The 18329-nt window shown below is 46.2% G+C and overlaps 1 protein-coding gene across 3 annotated transcripts in view; it reads left to right on the forward strand.

Moving 5' to 3' along the window:
- The window catches only part of LOC308460294 (uncharacterized protein), a 111777-nt gene that overhangs the window by 34533 nt on the left and 58915 nt on the right, over nt 1-18329 (forward strand). For all 3 annotated transcript variants that reach the window (XM_080976438.1, XM_080976439.1, XM_080976440.1), the window contains 12 exons: nt 3539-3682; nt 3913-3984; nt 5324-5467; nt 7521-7592; nt 9401-9547; nt 10795-10866; nt 12579-12722; nt 13246-13317; nt 15794-15937; nt 16113-16184; nt 16686-16829; nt 18252-18323. In XM_080976438.1, the coding sequence (XP_080832564.1) occupies nt 3539-3682; nt 3913-3984; nt 5324-5467; nt 7521-7592; nt 9401-9547; nt 10795-10866; nt 12579-12722; nt 13246-13317; nt 15794-15937; nt 16113-16184; nt 16686-16829; nt 18252-18323 (1299 nt within the window). The remainder of the gene's footprint in view (nt 1-3538; nt 3683-3912; nt 3985-5323; nt 5468-7520; nt 7593-9400; nt 9548-10794; nt 10867-12578; nt 12723-13245; nt 13318-15793; nt 15938-16112; nt 16185-16685; nt 16830-18251; nt 18324-18329) is intronic.

Raw genomic sequence — 18329 nt, forward strand, 5'->3', positions numbered from 1 at the left:
CTTAATCCAGGGCCATCTTAAGTATATCCGGCGCCGTAGTGTAAAGCTCCCTCCGGTGCCCCTCCCCCCATTTCCCAGAGTTGTCCACCTTTTTCTAGGGAGGATGGCGCTGCTGGTGGGGCTGGAGGAGGTGGGCAGTGGCTGGAGGGCAGCTCCTCCGGCGGGGAAGAGGCAGAGGCTGGACGCGGCGCCTCCCTGCTCAGCTGTCCACTTCGCGCCACGGTGGCCATGGCAGACAGAGGCTCTGTGCGCGGTGTTGCTACGGCGTGGCATGGTGGAGGTGGGTGAGGGTGGCGAGCTGATGCCGGGAGGCGCCGCGTCCAGCCTCTGCCTCTTCCCTGGCGCCCTTCAGAACTTGCGCCACTAGCCTCTGTGGGTAAGACGCCCCTGACTTAATCATTATGGTTCAGAAGGTTCCTGTGGATACAAAATATTTCAAGACTATCTGGGCGGGGATTTGTTTTGTTTTCTTATAGAATCATAGAACTTTTTTTTAAAAAAATTAATATTTAATATTTTATTTTTTACCAATCACCAAAACACAAACAGTGAAACTCCTTAGGCGGCTGATACATTGGCAATACAATGTTCAATAATATACATATTCAATAATAACATATCCAAATCAACCATATGTACACTTCTATATATCTTTACACTCCTCCTTCCGCAAGGTTTATTTAACTTTTAACATTTTAATTACCCCAAATTGTTCAAACCTACTCAAATAATTCAATATCTTCTCAAACCAATCCTCCTGTTTCTCACTGACCTTAAACCCTTTCGTTTTATGTATCTTCAGAGTTAGGTATTTTAAAATTATAATATTATTCAGTTTTGTCCTCCATTGGTTCACCCCTAGCTCTTCTGCATTTTTCCAATTACTCACTATAACCTGTCTGGCTGCAATTACCATGAATTTTTCCCATTTGCATTCCTCTTTTGTTTTTAACTTGGTACTACTCAGGGTAATAAGAACCATTAATTTAGAATCATAGAACTGTAGAGTTGGAAAGGACCACAAGGGTCCTCTAGTCCAACCCTCTGCAATGCAAGAATCTTTTGCCCAATGTGGGGCTCAAACCCACAACCCTGAGTTTCAGAGTCTTGTGCTCTACCGACTGGTTTTGTTTGAAGTAGAGCTGCATTTTTTGGCAAACGGTGCCATTTCCCCCAACAGCCTATTTTAAATGAAAAATTACATATTTCCCAAGGGAAAAACAGCTTTTCTTTAAAAAAAAAAAAAAGCAACAGCAAAATATCCTTCACATATTTTATACATCGCAGCGTTGTGCATCAGATTAAGTTGTGGGTAATATAGGGACGCGGGTGGCGCTGTGGTTTAAACCACAGAGCCTAGGAATTGCCGATCAGAAGGTTGGCAGTTCAAATCCCCGCAACAGGGTGAGCTCCCATTGCTCTGTCCCTGTTCCTGCCAACCTAGCAGTTCAAAAGCACCTCAAGGTGCAAGTAAATAAATAGGTACCGCTCCGGTGGGAAGTTAAACGGCGTTTTGTGTGCACTGCTCTGGTTCGCCAGAAGCGGCTTAGTCATGATAGCCACATGACCCGGAAACTGTACACCGGCTCCCTTGGCCAATAAAGCGAGATGAGCGCCACAACCCCAGAGTCGGTCACAACTGGACCTAATGGTCCTTTACCTTTACCTAATATATAACTGCCTCCTGTAGCTATTAACCAGGGAAAGGCCATGTTTGCTAGCATCTGTTCTTGATAACTTTTTGCCCCATTTCATTCCTGTGGGGAACTAATTGAGTGAACACCATAGGGTAGAAAGAGATAGATGTAGGCAACAAGACAGTGTTAATTCCAGTCTGCATAAGGCTTCCTAAACATTAGGGTGTTTAGAGGCAGGTCTTTCAGGACCCTGGACAGGGCTCAGGGCATGGAGGTCTCCTTCCATGACAAGCTTAGGGTTCATTCACACTTTCGTTTGTGCCTTGATTTTTAGGTGGGGGTTGGGTTTGTCCTGCCACTGTCCCCAGGAAAACCTACCGTTCGGAACAGACACCCATCTGCAAAAAACCAAACTGACATTCGTTCTAATTCAGCAGTAAACCGCAGGTTTCCCCAGGGAGAGTAGCAGGGCAAACAAACAAGTCTCAGTCTCGACTCAGGCTGATTTGAATGGCTAGCACCATCCCAGCCCAAGATCAGGATGTCAAGCTTGGGGGGGGGGGCGTCTCAGGCTCCAAATCAGTGGTGGGGCTAGGGTCCAATTCTCACTCCGGTCAGTTCTGCTGGCCGCACACCCTCTGTGTGTGGGTCACTGCCAGACTTCAAGGTCTTGACATTCAGGAGTGTCATAAGTGACAGAAGACTGGTGTGATGGCCTTTCGCTGCCTTGAGAGCCAGATCCCAAATCTTTGTGTAACTCTGTGTGTGTGTAAATAATACACACACACATACACCCTACGCCCATCTGGCTTAAGGTTACCAGATATTTTTCAATGAATCTGGGGACACTTTTCAATTTCAATAGGAATGATAGAATTTTGTCAGCGGACTGATTTGTAAATCCGGGAACTGTCCCCAGGAAACGGGGACGTCTGGTAAGCTTAATCTGGCTGGGTTTCCCCAGCCACTCTGGGCGGCTTCCAGCAGAGGACTAAAAACAGAATAAAACTTCAAACATTAAAAACTTCCCTAAACAGGACTGCCTTCAAATGCCTTCTAAAAGTCAGATAGTTGTTTATTTCTTTGACATCTGATGGGAGGGCTTTCCACAGGGCGGGTACCACTACCGAGAAGGTCCTCTGCCTGGTTCCCTGCCACCTCACTTCTCGCAATGAGGGAACCGCCAGAAGGCCCTCAGAGCTGGACCTTAGTGTCCGGGCTGAACGATGGGGGTGGAGACGGTCCTTCAGGTATAAAAAGATCCACTGCTTCCATGTCAGATATCCAGTGAGAGGTTCCCCTACATCTCCAGATGACTTCTTGCATGCAGCTTTTCCCCCCGTCTCTTTCTCTCTCTCTCATTCCAAACTATGGTTTTCTTTCCCTGAGCAGTTACACAGCTGCCTCCTCTGAGGACACTTATTTTCTGTACATCTGCTTACAGTATGATGGAATTATTCAGTTGCGCCAAAAACATGGACACAGGATTGGGAGAAGGTCAGGCCAGGCCATAGCAGCCTTCTTTGTAGATGAGTGCTTTAGACCAGGCACATGCAAACTTGGCCCTGCAGATGTTTTGAGACTACAATTCGCATCATCCCTGACCACTGGTCCTGTTATTTAGGGATGATGGGAGTTGTAGTCCCAAAACATCTGGAGGGCTGAGTTTGCCTATGCCTATTTTAAACTCACTGAAGACTTTCCTTGTTCCATTTAGTTCTAAAATACACTAGCAGATCAGGAAATGCTGGATTAGATTATCCTTCTAACTCTTTGCTTCTTGGAAAGGCCTCAAAGTGGGATGAGGGGTGCAGAGGTTCACTTTTAATGTTTTGGCCAAGGGGCCATTATACCAGTTGCTGGTTAGTGTGAGTAAAACTCAACATTGCTTTACCTCTTAGTGCTGAAGGGCATCATCAAAGCCGTTGACACCCTTCAGGAAAGCAGAATCTCGCTGGACGAACTCAATCCCACCCTCAAGAGCATGGGTATTCGCTTAAACCCACACGAGTATGAACAGCTAATCACGAGGACATCTTCTGACAGTGAGTATTACTAAGTGAGGACACCTCTCGGGAGGGTGAGGCCTTGGTCTTGCCTTCTCAGTCGCCTGCTGTTGCCTGGCAACGGGAACCACGAGGTGCCTCAGGCTGCAGGTGTGTGAGGGACATAATCTATAAAAGAAGAGATCTTTAATAGAGGAAGAGTCCAGTGGGAGCGAAGGTCCCAGGACTTGCTGTCCCATGGTTCAATGTAATCTCTTTCCCCTCTGCAGAAACTGGGAAAATTGATATTGGGCAAGTCTTGAAGAAGATATCCAAATTGCGACGCTTCACAGAAATGGAAGGTGAGGGGGAAGGCACAGGTTAGGAACACGGTAGTGGTGGGTGGGGAATTACGCTATTAGAGGGGGAAACCTGTGTTGAAGATTTCTTTCAAATCCAGCTTTTTGGAAAGAACAGATTTGGAGCCTGTTTTGTATCATGCCTCTTGCACCCCTACCACCAGGTGTCTCTTCCCTGGCTTCCAGGCCTACTGAGGGACACAGAGTACAACACAGTCGGACGGAAAGGCTTTGTGACTGAGTTTTTAAGGAAGGCTCCTCCTCTTTCTTTCTTTCTTTCTTGTTGTTATTTTCCGCCCATCTGGCTGGGTTGCCCAAGCCACTCTGGGCGGCTTCCAACAAATAAAAACATAATACAGTGACACCTCACTTTTCAAACGTCTCAGAAGTCAAATGTTTCGGTTTTCGAATGGCAAAAACCTGGAAGTAACTGCTTTGGTTTCCGAACGCTTTCGGACGTTGAACGTGCCACACGGCTTCCATATTGAATTTTCCGTAAGTAAATGCTTCAAGAAGTAAATGCTTTGGTTTCAGAAGTCGAATGATCTTCTGGAACGGATTACATTCGACAACCAAGGTACCACCATAAAATGTAAAACGTTAAAATCTTCCAGACACAGGGCTGCCTTCAGATGTCTTCAAAAAGTTGTGTAGTTCTTTAATCTCCTTGACATCTGATGGGAGGGCGTTCCACTGGGCGGTGCCACTACTGAGAAGGCTCTCTGCCTTGTTCCCTGTAACTTCACTTCTTGCAATGAGGGAACCGCCAGAAGGCCCTAGAAGCTGGACCTCAGTGTCCAGGCTGAACATTGGGGGCGGAGACGCTCCTTCAGGTATACTGGACCAAGGCCGTTTAGGGCTTTAAAGCTCAGCACCAATACATTGAACTGTGCTTGGAAACCTACTGGGAGCCAATGTAGATCCTTTAGGACCGGTGTTATATGGTAACAGTGTCCGCTCCCAGTCACCAGTCTCCTCGGTGCATGTTTTATTTTATTTCAAGCTTAAAAGTTGCATTTTGTCACTCAACAGTTGTATCCAATTCTACAATACCAATGACTTCCCGCTCACCCATCATCAGTGTTTGTCATCAAAATTTCAAAGAGTTGCATTTTATAATCCCACCATATCCAGTTTTATCCTCTTTAGCAAGTTTCTTAATGTGTTCAGCTATTTCCCCCCCCCCTTAATCTTCAAAACCCCGCTGTGGCCTTCACATATGGAAAATACTTTTTTCAAACAGACTAGAAAGGGTCTCTGGTCCTCCTTAAAAGATTCTAAAATTATGCGTCTTATTATCAGTGCTGACAGTTTTGCCATCTTCTGTTCTTCCTCCTTGTAGTTCTGAACAATGCCATCAAGACTTTTAGCCAGTTCAAGGATGAGAAAGTGAAGGTGTCGGATGTGGAGGCCTGCTTCAGAACCATCGGGGTCCATTTAACTAGACCAGAACTAAAGCAAGCCATAAATTCTGTGGTAGTTTCCGGTGAGCATTCATTCCTACACGTTACTCATTTTGCCAAGCACGTCCTGAGTTCACAGGACCCGAACCCGGGAGAGCAGTTGCGAGAACAATTCCTTCCTCTTTCAGTGCAGTCTTACCTTGGAAGTCGAACGGAATCCGTTCCGGAAGTCTGTTCAAAGTGCAAAACATTCAGAAACCAAAGCGTGGCTTCTGATTGGCTGCAGGAAGCTCCTGCAACCAATCGGAAGCTCCATCAGACGTTCGGGTTCCAAAGAACATTTGCAAACCAGAACACTCACTTCCGGGTTTGCGGCGTTTGGGAGTCTAAATGTCCGAGTACCCAGGCGTTTGAGATCCAAGGTACGACTGTAATTTGAAAGCTACTTCACATGTGACATTTTTCATATGTGGCTTGTGGGTGGGGCAGAATGCAGGGCTGCAGGTTTTAACTTTGATTGATGGGCCCGCTTCTGATTGGTGGAGCTGCGTGACATAAAGGCCGTTGGATGAGTTGGTCCTCTTTGGGGGATCATAGAATCATAGAACTGTAGAGCTGGAAGGGGACCCAAAGAGCCATCTAGACTAACCCCCTGCAATGCTGGAATCACAGCGAAATAATCCCTGGCAGATGGCCACCCAGCCACAGTAATCCAATAAACCTTCAGAGCCCAAGCCTCTTTCCGCTTTCGTCCGAGAACAGAAGGCTTGGGTCCTTCTTTCTGCCTAGCCAAGAAGCCCTGCTCATCCCTGGAGCTTTCCTGAAGATATAATAGCATAAGGACTCCAGGCCATCTTTAGTCTCTTTACGTTAATCCAGCCATTCTCAAGGTTAGGTCCTCAGATGTTGTTGGACTACAACTCCCATCATCCCTAGCTAGTGGGACCAGTGGTCAGGGATGGTGGGAGTTGTAGTCCAGCAACATCTGAGCATCTGACCTTGAGAAAGGCTGCATTAAACTTTATAATGAGACGCCTTGTGCTTTCCTCAACCCATGCGCCTTCCCTACAAATGTTCCTGGCTCACCAACAGGTGTCCTCCGCTCAGTAAGAGGAATTGTTAGGGATAAGAACTGGGCCAGGCTCTGGCCTGAGACTGGGCTCTGTCTGCTGCTTCCTCCCTTCCTAAGCCCATCTTCCCGCTGCAATTTCCCCCTTCTCTCTATCTCTCTTCTTGGCTGCCTTACTGGTGGAAGGCCGGTAAGATATTGACCGCCACCGCACCAAGCCACTTGTGACCTGATCATGCTTGCACCCAGTTGAGATGTTCTGGTACAATTACAGAGAATGGAAAATAAATATTAGACGCCCTATCCTTTTAGGCTTTAGAGTGAGTGATCTCTGGAAGGAGACTAACGTAACGTAGAACAGAGATGCAGTAGGTAGCCTCTCAGAGGGCAAGTAATTACACCACATTTATGAGTAGGCCCATCTCACCCAAGGCTATTGTGATAGAATTAACCACCCCAGGACTCAGCTACACTTGTCAATTGTATATTGTTATGTGTTATAAACATATGACACCAGGTGGTGCTATAGAGCAGTGATCCGTCACCAACGGGATTTTCCATTAAGAGCTTTTATAACGTGTTTTTCTGTAGAGTATTTTTTTTTAAAAAAAAATCTGTATAGATCTAGCCCCAGTGGAGGCTGATTGTGAAATGAGGTGAGAGGAGTGAGATGCAGGGACACAATCTTTAGTGGGTGGGTACTTTATGTGTTACGGTGCTTTTAGACTAGTCATAATATTCCAGAAACATTATCACCTTGTGCCTACGACAATCAGTGACTGTAGGGCAGTGTGATTCTCTCCATATTACAGTCTGCTGGGAATGCTTGTGATATAGGCTATCCTCTCAGGAGATGGAGGTAGATTGTATGACACTGTTTGGTCTCTCTTAACCAGGCACCCCCAAACTCGGCCCTCCAGATGTTTTGGGACTACAACTCCCATCATCCCTAGCTAACAGGACCAGTGGTCAGGGATGATGGGAATTGTAGTCCCAAAACATCTGGAGCGCCAAGTTTGGGGATGCCTGCTCTTAATGATTCCATAACTGCTCTGCTTCTTCTGTAGCTGATGGGACTGTGGTTGTCAAGGAACTGACCGCAGCAATGAAGTCAACCAGGCGGTTTGCAAATTTTTCAGGTAAGATCTTGGGCATACACAAATGTGTGTAGAGAAGGCACACCTTAGAACGTTCGTTCTTTTATATGTGGTGGACCTGTAAAAGGGTAAAAGAGTATTGGGAAATAATTTACAATGAATTAAAAAAAATGTTTTAAAGCACCTTTTCCCCCCAAAAAAACCCAGAATCCATTTGGTTGGGGAGATGATGAGATTTTGGGATCTGTGGGGAGGTGGGGATCTTCAGTCGTCGCAACTGCGTCATGGGGCAAGACCTACTGGGAAGAAGGGCTGGCTTACCCATAGGCACTAGGGGTGTGGAGCACCCGGGCGTTGGGCTCTTAGGGGTGCCAGGCCGAGGGTCTGGGGCCGAGATTTGGAGTCCGGGCATTGAAGAGCCAGGCCAGCCGACAGCCGCTGCCAAGTGGAGCAGAGCCCGTTGGAGCACCGCAGGCTTTTCTGCTGCGGACAATGAGGCGCGGCTGGGATTGGCAGGCCGTCCAGAGGCCTGCTCAGCGCACGCACACTGCTCACATGAGGCACGCAGCTTCCCTCCCAAACCTCTGTGGGGATTGCTCTCCGCCCTCCACCCGCAGTGGCATGGGAGAGAGTTGCATGCCCCCTCAAAAAAGCTCCACAACTCTGAGCTGCCCACCTAAAAAAAGCTGCCTACCCCCCCCAAAAAAAAAAAAAAATTGGGGGGCTCTGGGCAGTTCTTTGCACCCCAGCGCCACATATGCTAAAGACGGCCCTGCTGGGAAGAGTTGGTATGCTCACTAGGCCTGAGCTGGGTTTGTTTCTTTGAACTAAGAGTCGCCCTGTAACTCCTTCAGCTGTGAGGAGGGGAATTCATGGCGAGGGGAGATTTATCTCTTGATGCTACCAAACTCTATGCTGTTCAAGGAAGCTGGACATATTCCCTCCCATTCAGTGTGTTTAAGGCAATTTTAAAGCAGGGGGCACGAAGAGTCGGACACAACTAAACAACAACAACAAAGCAGGGGTTGATAACTTGTCCTTCCAAGGCTGTTGGGCTCCAACTCCATCAGCCCCAGCTAGCATAGCTCTACAGGTTAACCACTCCTGTTTCAAAGCATCAGCCTGGGTGGGAAAGCCTAAAACAATATCTGAAAAGTGGCCCGTGATTTTAGAATATTAATGAAGGATGGAAAGCGAAAGAACAAAGGGAAAGTGCACTCCAAGTAATGTAAAAACTGCAGAGTTGTGGGTGTGAGAGGAGGCAAGGATTAACACACACCCTCCCCTGGCTGCTATTTACCCTACAGGAGGAAAAACATAAGATACAGGCAAGTGTAGTTTGGCCCGATAGTGATACAGTTGAGGCACCAGTTAGTTTCTCACACAAATGGAAATTCTGGAGCCCCATCTGTCTTGCAAGTTATTCCCTCTTCAGAAGAACAGCAGAATGCTCATTTTCACCTATATTTACAGTGGTACCTCGGGTTAAGTACTTAATTCGTTCTGGAGGTCCATTCTTAACCTGAAACTGTTCTTAACCTGAAGCACCGCTTTAGCTAATGGGGCCTCCTGCTGCTGCCACGTCGCCGGAGCACGATTTCTGTTCTCATCCTGAAGCAAAGTTCTTAACCTGAAGCACTATTTCTGGGTTAGCAGAGTCTGTAACCTGAAGCATCTGTAACCTGAAGTGTATGTAACCCGAGGTACCACTGTACTGACTTGACCCCGCAGCCCACCCTGACTCAGGGTGGGGTTTTCCTCGGCAAGTGGGCCACAAAGGGTGTCTCCGAGCGAGAGCCTTCACTCTTAACGTGACTTTTAAATGCTGCTGCTGATGTTCCCTTCTGCAGGCGTCATGGAGAACATCTGTGCTCTCAAGTTAATAAAAGAGCACAGCGTGGGGGAGTCTCCGGCTGTGGAGGGCACCACCAGCCGCTTGGGCCTGCGCATGGCTAACAGGTTGATTGCTCAGGTACTGAAGTCGGTACGTATGACGGGTAAGTGGTCAACCGAAGAGAAGTGGCTAGCCATTATAGATAAGCTTTGTGTGAAAATCGCCTCCCAGGAACTATCTGTTCCGGGGGGGGTCAAGAATCTTTCTCAGCCAAGGGGCCACCTTGCCTTGTGGGCAGCCTTCTGGCAGGTTCATACCAGTGTGGGCAAGTCTAGAGACAAAAGTGGGTTATACGTAGGGCTGTCTCGGAAGATGGTACGGAAACTTTAGCTGGTGCAGAATTCTGTGGCCAGGTTGCTCACCAGAGCAAGACAGTTTGAGTTTATTAAACTGATCCTAGTACAATTGCACTGGCTACCGATTAGTTTCCGGGCCCAATTCAAAGTGCTGGTTTTGACCTATAAAGCCGTAAATGGCTCAGAACCGCAATACCTCAAGGACCGCCTCTTTCCATATGAACCCTGATGTTCCCCAGATCCCTGGCTGGGGACTTGGAAGGATAAATGCCCAAGGCCTAAGCCAAGGTCTCCCTACATCTGAATCTTAATGTTGTGGCCAATTTTAATCCCATAACACAGTGTTGTGTGTCTTTATTCCACGCGGGAGCTTACCTGGGGTTGGGGGGGGGTGGTCTCCGCCTGTCCACTCAAAGGTTTTATTTACAAAACAAAGTTGGTAAGACAAAGGATGTATCTGGAGGTAATATTCTTTCAGGGATCAATTAATTTATTAATTACACTAAATATAAAGGTGTTGCAGGCATTAAAACAATCTATGGCTTTTTAAATGTGCCTGTGGGGGAGGGTTTGGTGTTTGTTTGTTTTTTGTTTGTTACGTTATATATTTCATATTTGTATCCTGTAAACTGCCCTGTATGTAAATTTAATGAAAAATAACAATAGTAATACAGTGGAACCTTGGTTCTTGAACTTAATCCATTCCGGAAGTCCGATCGACCCCCAAAACTGTTCGAAAACCAAGGTGCAGCTTCCAATTGGCTACAGGAGCTTCTTGCACTCAAGTGGAAGCTGTGTCGGAAATTCGGCTTCCGAAAAACGTTCAAAAACCAAAACACTTACTTCTGGGTTTGCGGCATTCGGGAGCCAATTTGTTTGTCAACTACGCCATTTGAGAACCAAGGTATAACTGTATTGTGGGCATCTCTTTCAAGTATTGCAGAGCCCCCATCTGTTTTGCCTCTCTTTTTTTGATGGCTATTATTATTATTATTATTATTATTATGGCAACGTTTTCAATCAATCCCCTTCTTACCACCATTGTAACTTGCAGAAGCTGGGCAGCCACATTTCATTAATTTCTTGAGGGTTTTGACGAGGAATGATCAAATCAGAACAGCGGCAGGTAAGAATGTCGTCACAAGTGGTCGTTTAATGAACGTGGCACAGTGGCGGGTCATGGAGCCTAGGCCCGCAATACCGCTTACCATCAATGGTGGGCGACATTGCAGCACAGAGGCATCCCGCTGCTCCCACAGTGTCTCTTGCTGGGTCCCGAGACAAGGGAAGACATAGCACCCTCTCCAGCCAGCCAGGGAACATTTGAGTTGGCCAATAGCGGCTGGACCAAGGGGTGGGCGGGCCTAACTGGTTCCTTCAAGGACTTCAGTCAGGTCTGTTCCCAGAGTAAAGATTCCCAGCCTCTTACCTGGCACTTTGGACTTGCTGGATCTCCCACCTACCCTCTTTATAGTTAGGCTGGCTCCTGCCCGTCACTGGGTGGTGTTTGTTTTCTGACCTTGCTATGGATGATGATGATAATAATAATTTATTATGTATACCCTGCCCATCTGGCTGGGTTTCCCCAGCCACTCTGGGCGGCTCCCAACAGAATACAGTGGACACTCGGGTTGCGAACGTGATCCGTGCAGGATACACGTTCACAACCCACAGTGGCGTGTATGCACACGCGCGGGTTGCGATTCGGTGCTTCTGCGCATGCGCAAAGCACGATTTGGCGCTTCTGCACATGCGCGACCACTGAAACCCAGAAGTAACCTGTTCCGGTACTTCCGGGTTTCGGCGGGTCCGTAACCCGAAAAAACGCAACCTGAAGCATCTCCAACCCGAGGTATGACTGTATTAAAAACACGATAAAACATCAAACATGAAAAACTTCCATAAACAGGGCTGCCTTCAGATGCCTTCTAAAAGTCAGATAGTTGTTTATTTCCTTGACATCTGATGGGAGGGCATGCCACAGGAGGGGCACCACTACCAAGAAGGCCTTCTGCCTGGTTCCCGTAGCCTCACTTCTTGCAGTGAGGGAACCACCAGAAAGCCCTCGAAGCTGGACCTCAAGCGTCTGGGCTGAGCGATGGGGGTGGATTACAATCGGTTGCAGTATTTGGGGCCAGGGAGGAATTTGTCCTTCAGGTCTGTTCACATCATCCCTGACCATCAATGATGTTGGAGGACCACAGGCTGGTTTCCCCCGGTTTACACTAACTGTCATGGCTCCCACCCAGAGGCTTGTGGGTGTTGTGTGTGGGAAAGAGTGCCGGGACGTGGGTGGCGCTGTGGGTTAAACCACAGAGCCTAGGACTTGCCGATCAGAAGGTCGGCGGTTCGAATCCTCGCGACAGGGTGAGCTCCCGTTGCTCGGTCCCTGCTCCTGCCAACCTAGCAGTTCGAAAGCACGTCAAAGTGCAAGTAGATAAATAGGTACCGCTCCGGCAGGAAGTTAAACGGCGTTTCCGTGCGCTGCTCTGGTTCACCAGAAGCGGCTTAGTCATGCTGGCCACGTGACCCGGAAGCTGTACGCCGGCTCCCTCGGCCGAGATGAGCGCTGCAACCCCAGAGTCGGCCACAACTGGACCTAATGGTCAGGGGTCCCTTTACCTTTATATACACTGAACAAGAGTTCCCGGCGGTGTTCAGAACCCAGGGGAAGAAGATGGCTGTTGAACCTAAAGCCACTTCAAGCTACCATCAGCTAGCATTGTGGTGTAGATCTATGCCCTGTAGATATAGCTTTGTCACCTAGCTTAACCTGCCCTCTGGATTGCTGTCTGTCTGATCTCTTCTCTTCCCTTCCCTTCCTCTTGAATCCTGCAGCCTTGACAGATGGTTTTGAATCCCTTGCCAAGTTGGAAAATGGGAAGATAGGCACGGAAGGATTGCAGGTGGTCCTGAACAGCTTCAACATCTTCTTGTCCCCAAAAGAGGCATCGGACGCGTTGGCCCTTTGCAATGTTGATGGTAAGTAGCTTTTGTGGCCAGTGGGGGTATTTGTGAAGTGAGGCTGGCTTGGAAAGGCCCTCGAATTCAGTTGCAAAAGGGGCCATCCCATTGCTCCTAGAACAACCGTCTTTTTGTCTTGTGTTATGGAGAGTAGTACACTAGTGCCGTTAATAAAGGTAAAGGTAAAGGTACCCCTGCCTGTACGGGCCAGTTGTGTCCGACTCTAGGGTTGTGCACCCATCTCACTTAAGAGGCCGAGGGCCAGCGCTGTCTGGAGACACTTCCGGGTCACGTGGCCAGCATGACGAAGCTGCTCTGGCGAGCCAGCACCAGCGCAGCACACGGAAACGCCGTTTACCTTCCCGCTATAAAGCGGTACCTATTTATCTACTTGCACTTAGGAGTGCTTTCGAACTGCTAATAAAGACATGCAAATAGCCACTCACCTGGTTGTTTATGTCAAATAGGAATTGCCTCCAGGAGAGTGGACAAGGAATCTTTTGTAAATCTTTTGTAAATTTCACCCACCCCCCACTTTCAGGCAAAAAGACTGTGAATCTGAAGGACTTCTTCAAAGGAACAACCTATACTGCAACTTTTATTACTCATCCAGGTAAGCAAAGACATGTCTGAAAATAGCAAATACGGCTTTGAAGACTCACAGGTGCAAGGTGCTAAGATTGTGATTGGGTTTCTCTTCTTTTCATTTTTTTTTAATATTAAAAGTTTCACACTTAAAAGGCTCAGAGAAATATACCATATTTTTCGCTCTATAAGACGCACCAGACCATAAGATGCACCTAGTTTTTGGAGGAGGAAAACAAGAAAAAAATATTCTGAATCTCAGAAGCCAGAACAACAAGAGGGATCGCTGCGCAGCGAAAGCAGCAATCGCTTTTGCTGTTCTGGCTTCTGGGATAGCTGCGCAGCCTGCGTTCACTCCATAACACACATTTCCCCTTACTTTTTAGGAGGGAAAAATTAGTCTTATAGAGCAAAAAATACAGTATGTACCTTTTTAAGTAAGAATGTCCTTAGTTATAGGACCTTGGCTATGGCTTTCTTTCATTTTTCAAGTTTTTTATTAAATATTTTCTTGTGTTACAAAACAAGCAAGTGAATGGGGGAAAGTACATGTCTTCTCTGCTTTCAATTCATAGAGTCTTTTTCACAGTTCATTTACATGTAATGCGAGACACTTTTGCCATAGACGTCTTGCGCAAAATCTGAGGCTAGGTGCCTCCACACATCAAGCCATACCCAGAAAGAATTGGCTAACGTCACAAAAATAAAACTCCAGCACACCAACATTAGATATCATGGGGTACTGACAGCCTCAATTAGAATGCAGTCAAAATAAGAATTAAGAAAGGAATGGAAGTGTGTTGAAGAATATATCGTACAGTATTACTCCAATGGAAATCTTTGGATAAGTACTGATTGAGTTCATTAAGCTAAGATGCAATGATTCTAGAATAGAGGATTGATGAATGTGATGAATAAATATGAACACAATGATGGAGTTTTAATGTAGCGAGAAGGAAATCATGCACGTGGGTGAGCGAAGTCATATGGGTATTTGGGTAAATGGTGGATAGGGTATAGGGTATAGGGTCAGATGTGGGGAATCCGTATATTTAATATATGTTATGTACAGTGCTGAAATTGTACTGTAACTAACGTGTAATTTGAATTTAATAAATAAATAAAGGACATTTTTTAAAAAAAAAATAGATATCATGGGGTACAAATAAAATAACTAGAAACCTTAACAAACGATATCTTCGAAACTATTCCCACTCCCCCTCTGGTGGAAAATCAACAAATATCTGGCGAGATGGTGTAAAACCAATTTCACCATGATTAAAATGATAATACAGTGGTACCTCGGGTTACATACGCTTCAGGTTACATACGCTTCAGGTTACAGACTCCACTAACCCAGAAATATTACCTCAGGTTAAGAACTTTGCTTCAGGATGAGAACAGAAATGGTGCTCCGGTGGCGTGGCAGCAGCAGGAAGCCCCATTAGCTAAAGTGGTGCTTCAGGTTAAGAACAGTTTCAGGTTAAGAACAGACCTCCAAAACGAATTAAGTACTTAACCCGAGGTACCACTGTACTCCCAAAGCTAACCTACCTCTATTCCAAAGCCTTCCAAACTGGATTCCCCAACCCAACTCCATAAATAGCAGGAAAAACAACAACACTCATTTATCTTCTCGCAGAAAAAACCCAAGCTGGCCATGGCTTTCTGTGATTGGTTTTCTTTTTTAAAAAAAATTGAAAGAATTTGTGGAGTCTGGAACTCGCAGCCCTTCTTTTGAATGCCAGAGATTGAACCCTGAAAGGAGGAAGGGGCAGCCTGCAAGAAAGGACATACTGTAGTTCGGGGTAGAGCATCTTCTTTGCGTGCTGAGCAACCCAGGTTTGACTGCCAGTCCGTGGAGACAAAACTGAGCTACGTGGTCTGACTCCATACAACTCGGCTTCCTGTGCTGACAAAATAGGTAGTGGAGAATGTGTAAGGGACAATAGAGGGAAGAACAGGAAAATCCATGGAACAGGAAAGGATTGGCGAAAGCTTTGCTGTTGACTGTAAAAACATGACTTGCCATGTTCATTGGATCAGACCAAAGGTTCATATAGTGTAGTGCTATGTATATCCATCAGTGCCCATCTAGATCAGCTATGGGGAATCTTTGGCCCTCCAGATGTTGGTGAACTATAACTCTCATTGTCCCTAGCCGTTAGCCATGTTTGCTGGGGCTGATTGGAGTTGTAGTCCAGAAACATCTAGAGGACCAAAGGTTCCCCACACCTGGCTTAGATGCCCCTGGAAAGCTCATAAGTAGAGTGCAGCGGAGCAGCCATCCCATGATTTTTGTCTCTGGTATCTGGTATTCAGAGGTAGAGTGCCTCTAAAACCAGAAGTTCCACTTTTTTAAATTATCATGGCTAATAGCCGTTGTGGTGACCCTCTCTTTTTTGGTTATAAATATTGAACAAGGCAAATCTACCCTTTGTGGCCTCGTTGTGCAGGGCTGTTCTGTCATGTCGTGTTGACTTTGGAGTGTGTGTTTTTTATAGAACTTCAACTCACCTGTATGGCTCTGAACAAGCTCAAGGGCAACCATTTTAATCTCCATGCTCTTGAGTCCACCCTGAAGACCCTGGATCTCCCAGAGGCCAATGAATTACTGCAGGAAGTGATGAAGACAGCCAAAGCCGACAGTAAGACTTCTGGGTGGGGTCTGGGTGGGAAGGTGCTATTCTCTTTTGAACAGTCTCTTGCAGACTTTTTGCTTGAAGAAAAAGACAGTTGTGCAGGGGCCAAATCTTGATTAGATTGGTACAGGCTGGGATGATTTGCGCTATTTTTTTTTCTGATTTACACTTCGCCTTTTAGGTCACGGCAGGGTGAATTTCAGAGAATTCATGAGGGTTTATACGCTCTTACCAGAACTCCTGGAAGCAACGGGTAAGGACAAACCAGCCATTTATTTTATGGCTCTCTGCCAACTGAGAGATCTTTCCTTGTTGCGGTACCTAGAACCGTTCATCAGGTTCCAGGTCAGCCTTGCCAAACCTGGTACCTTCCAGAATACAACTATCATCCCTGCCCCTTGGCTGGAGCTGATGGGATTTGTAGTCCAAAACATCTGGGGGGCAGGAGGTTTGGGGAAGGCTTTCCCAGAAAACGTGTTTTCGTTGTCATTCCCTAGCAATCTCAAGCTCAAAGCTGATGCTCAGTTCTGTGATTCCGTGCCCTGATAGTCGACTTTATAAAATGCAAATCAGCCATAGGAGGTTGAGAGTTAGTCTCTTGGGTGTGTGCACGCTTAACCCTTTCCTACCAATAAATGGCCAGACTACTTTTCCACCTGCAGGGAGGAAATCCTTTGTTAGCAGTAGTTTTAGGCTTGCTTCCAAATGAATGAAAAATGACCAACTGCATCTTCATCCCTCCTGCCCTTGGCAGTGCTGACGGATACTATGAATGCCATGAGTAATATCAGAGGTGACCAAGTCCAGGTGGATGACCTGCCCAAAACCTTGGCCAATGTGGGCATCAAATTGACACCAGAGGAACTGCAGCAGCTGGTCCACTCAGTTCCAGTCACAGGTGAGATCAGGAGACTTGATTGGGGCCATGTTGTTTCTTTTTGCATTGTAAGCCTGTGGGCATGGACTGTCATTTTCCCTCCTTTTCCCTTGCTGCTTTAATGAACCACATTGCCATCAGTATGTCCTGTGCCGGATACGTATAAGATAAACAAGCTATAGCTTAGGGCCCCACTCTCTTGGGGGCCCCAAAAAATTTAAAGGAAAAAAAACCTGGATGTACATTTCCAAAATATAAGATAAAAAACAAATAAAATAAATCCTACATACAGCAACAGTGTTTTGTTTTGGGTTGTGTAGGCTTCTATGATGTAAATCATGGGCCCTGCCTGCTAACCTGCTCCCTAAAATATCACTGGTTTGCTCATTTCTATATATAGGGTACCTACATTCTGCATGTGCAAATGGCTTTACATACCTATTAGGTCCATCAGTTACCATATAGCATATATCCAACACACAAAAACAGCGACAATTTGTTGTTGACAAAGGACAGCTGGACATATAAAGGGCCCCATTACCTTCAGTAGCTTAGGACCTCCTCAGACCTAAATCTGAGTATGTCACATCACCCTTCTCCCCCCCCCCCCCCAATTTCTCATACACATTAGACATTAAACACGCTTATAGAATATTGAGTTCGTACCAAGTCCCACACCTAAGTCTGGGATTGCACTGGGATTGCAACTTGTGCCTAGGGCTGTATAACTGCATGCCTGCAAAAAGCGAATGTCTGAATTTCTACCATACCAATAGCATCATTCACGTGGAAAACTGGATGTCAGGGAGAAAAGTGATTTGTAAGCTGCTCAAGGAGCCTTTTTGGCTGAAGAGCAGGATTAATAATAATAATAATAATAATCACCAGCTGATCATTTTTTGGTGCCAAGATTGATTGCAGAAACATTTGCAAGAACAAATGTGAGATCGCCTTACCCCACAAAGGCCCACTCAGCCTCTTCGTTCTGCAGAACTCTGGCTGCTACTGGTGCCACATAATACTCGTTCCACAGTTATAAGAAATCAGTCTTTTAGTCTGACAGCACCTACGCTTTGGAACGCCTACCTTTTGACACCATTGTACTCTTTCCGGTGCCTCCTAAAAGCCTTTTTTTTGGACAAGCCTACCCAGATATGTAGAATGTTTGCATCTGTTTTAATCTGCTTTTAGCTTACTGTTGATTTTAATTATTATTATTATGTTTTAAATAGCTGTTTTTAATTGTTCTTAACGGATGCTTTTATTGTTTTGCTCTCTTCTTTTTCTGAACTGCTTTTGGGACATTTGTTTTTCGTTTTTGTTTTTTAAGAAATCAGGCGGTATATAAATTTTATGAAATAAATGAATAAATAAGAACAAGATTTCCCACACATAGGTGCAAGTTATCCCCCTCAACTTCTCTGCTATTTCTGTTCCTTACAGGAGACGGGACTGTAGGTTTTGATGAGATTATTAGGAGTATAACTGGTACGCAGTCTATCTCAGAATTTGATGGTAAGA

Source organism: Podarcis pityusensis (genome assembly GCF_964106645.2).
Source record: "Podarcis pityusensis genome assembly, chromosome: 13".
In the NCBI taxonomy this organism is placed as follows: domain Eukaryota; kingdom Metazoa; phylum Chordata; class Lepidosauria; order Squamata; family Lacertidae; genus Podarcis; species Podarcis pityusensis.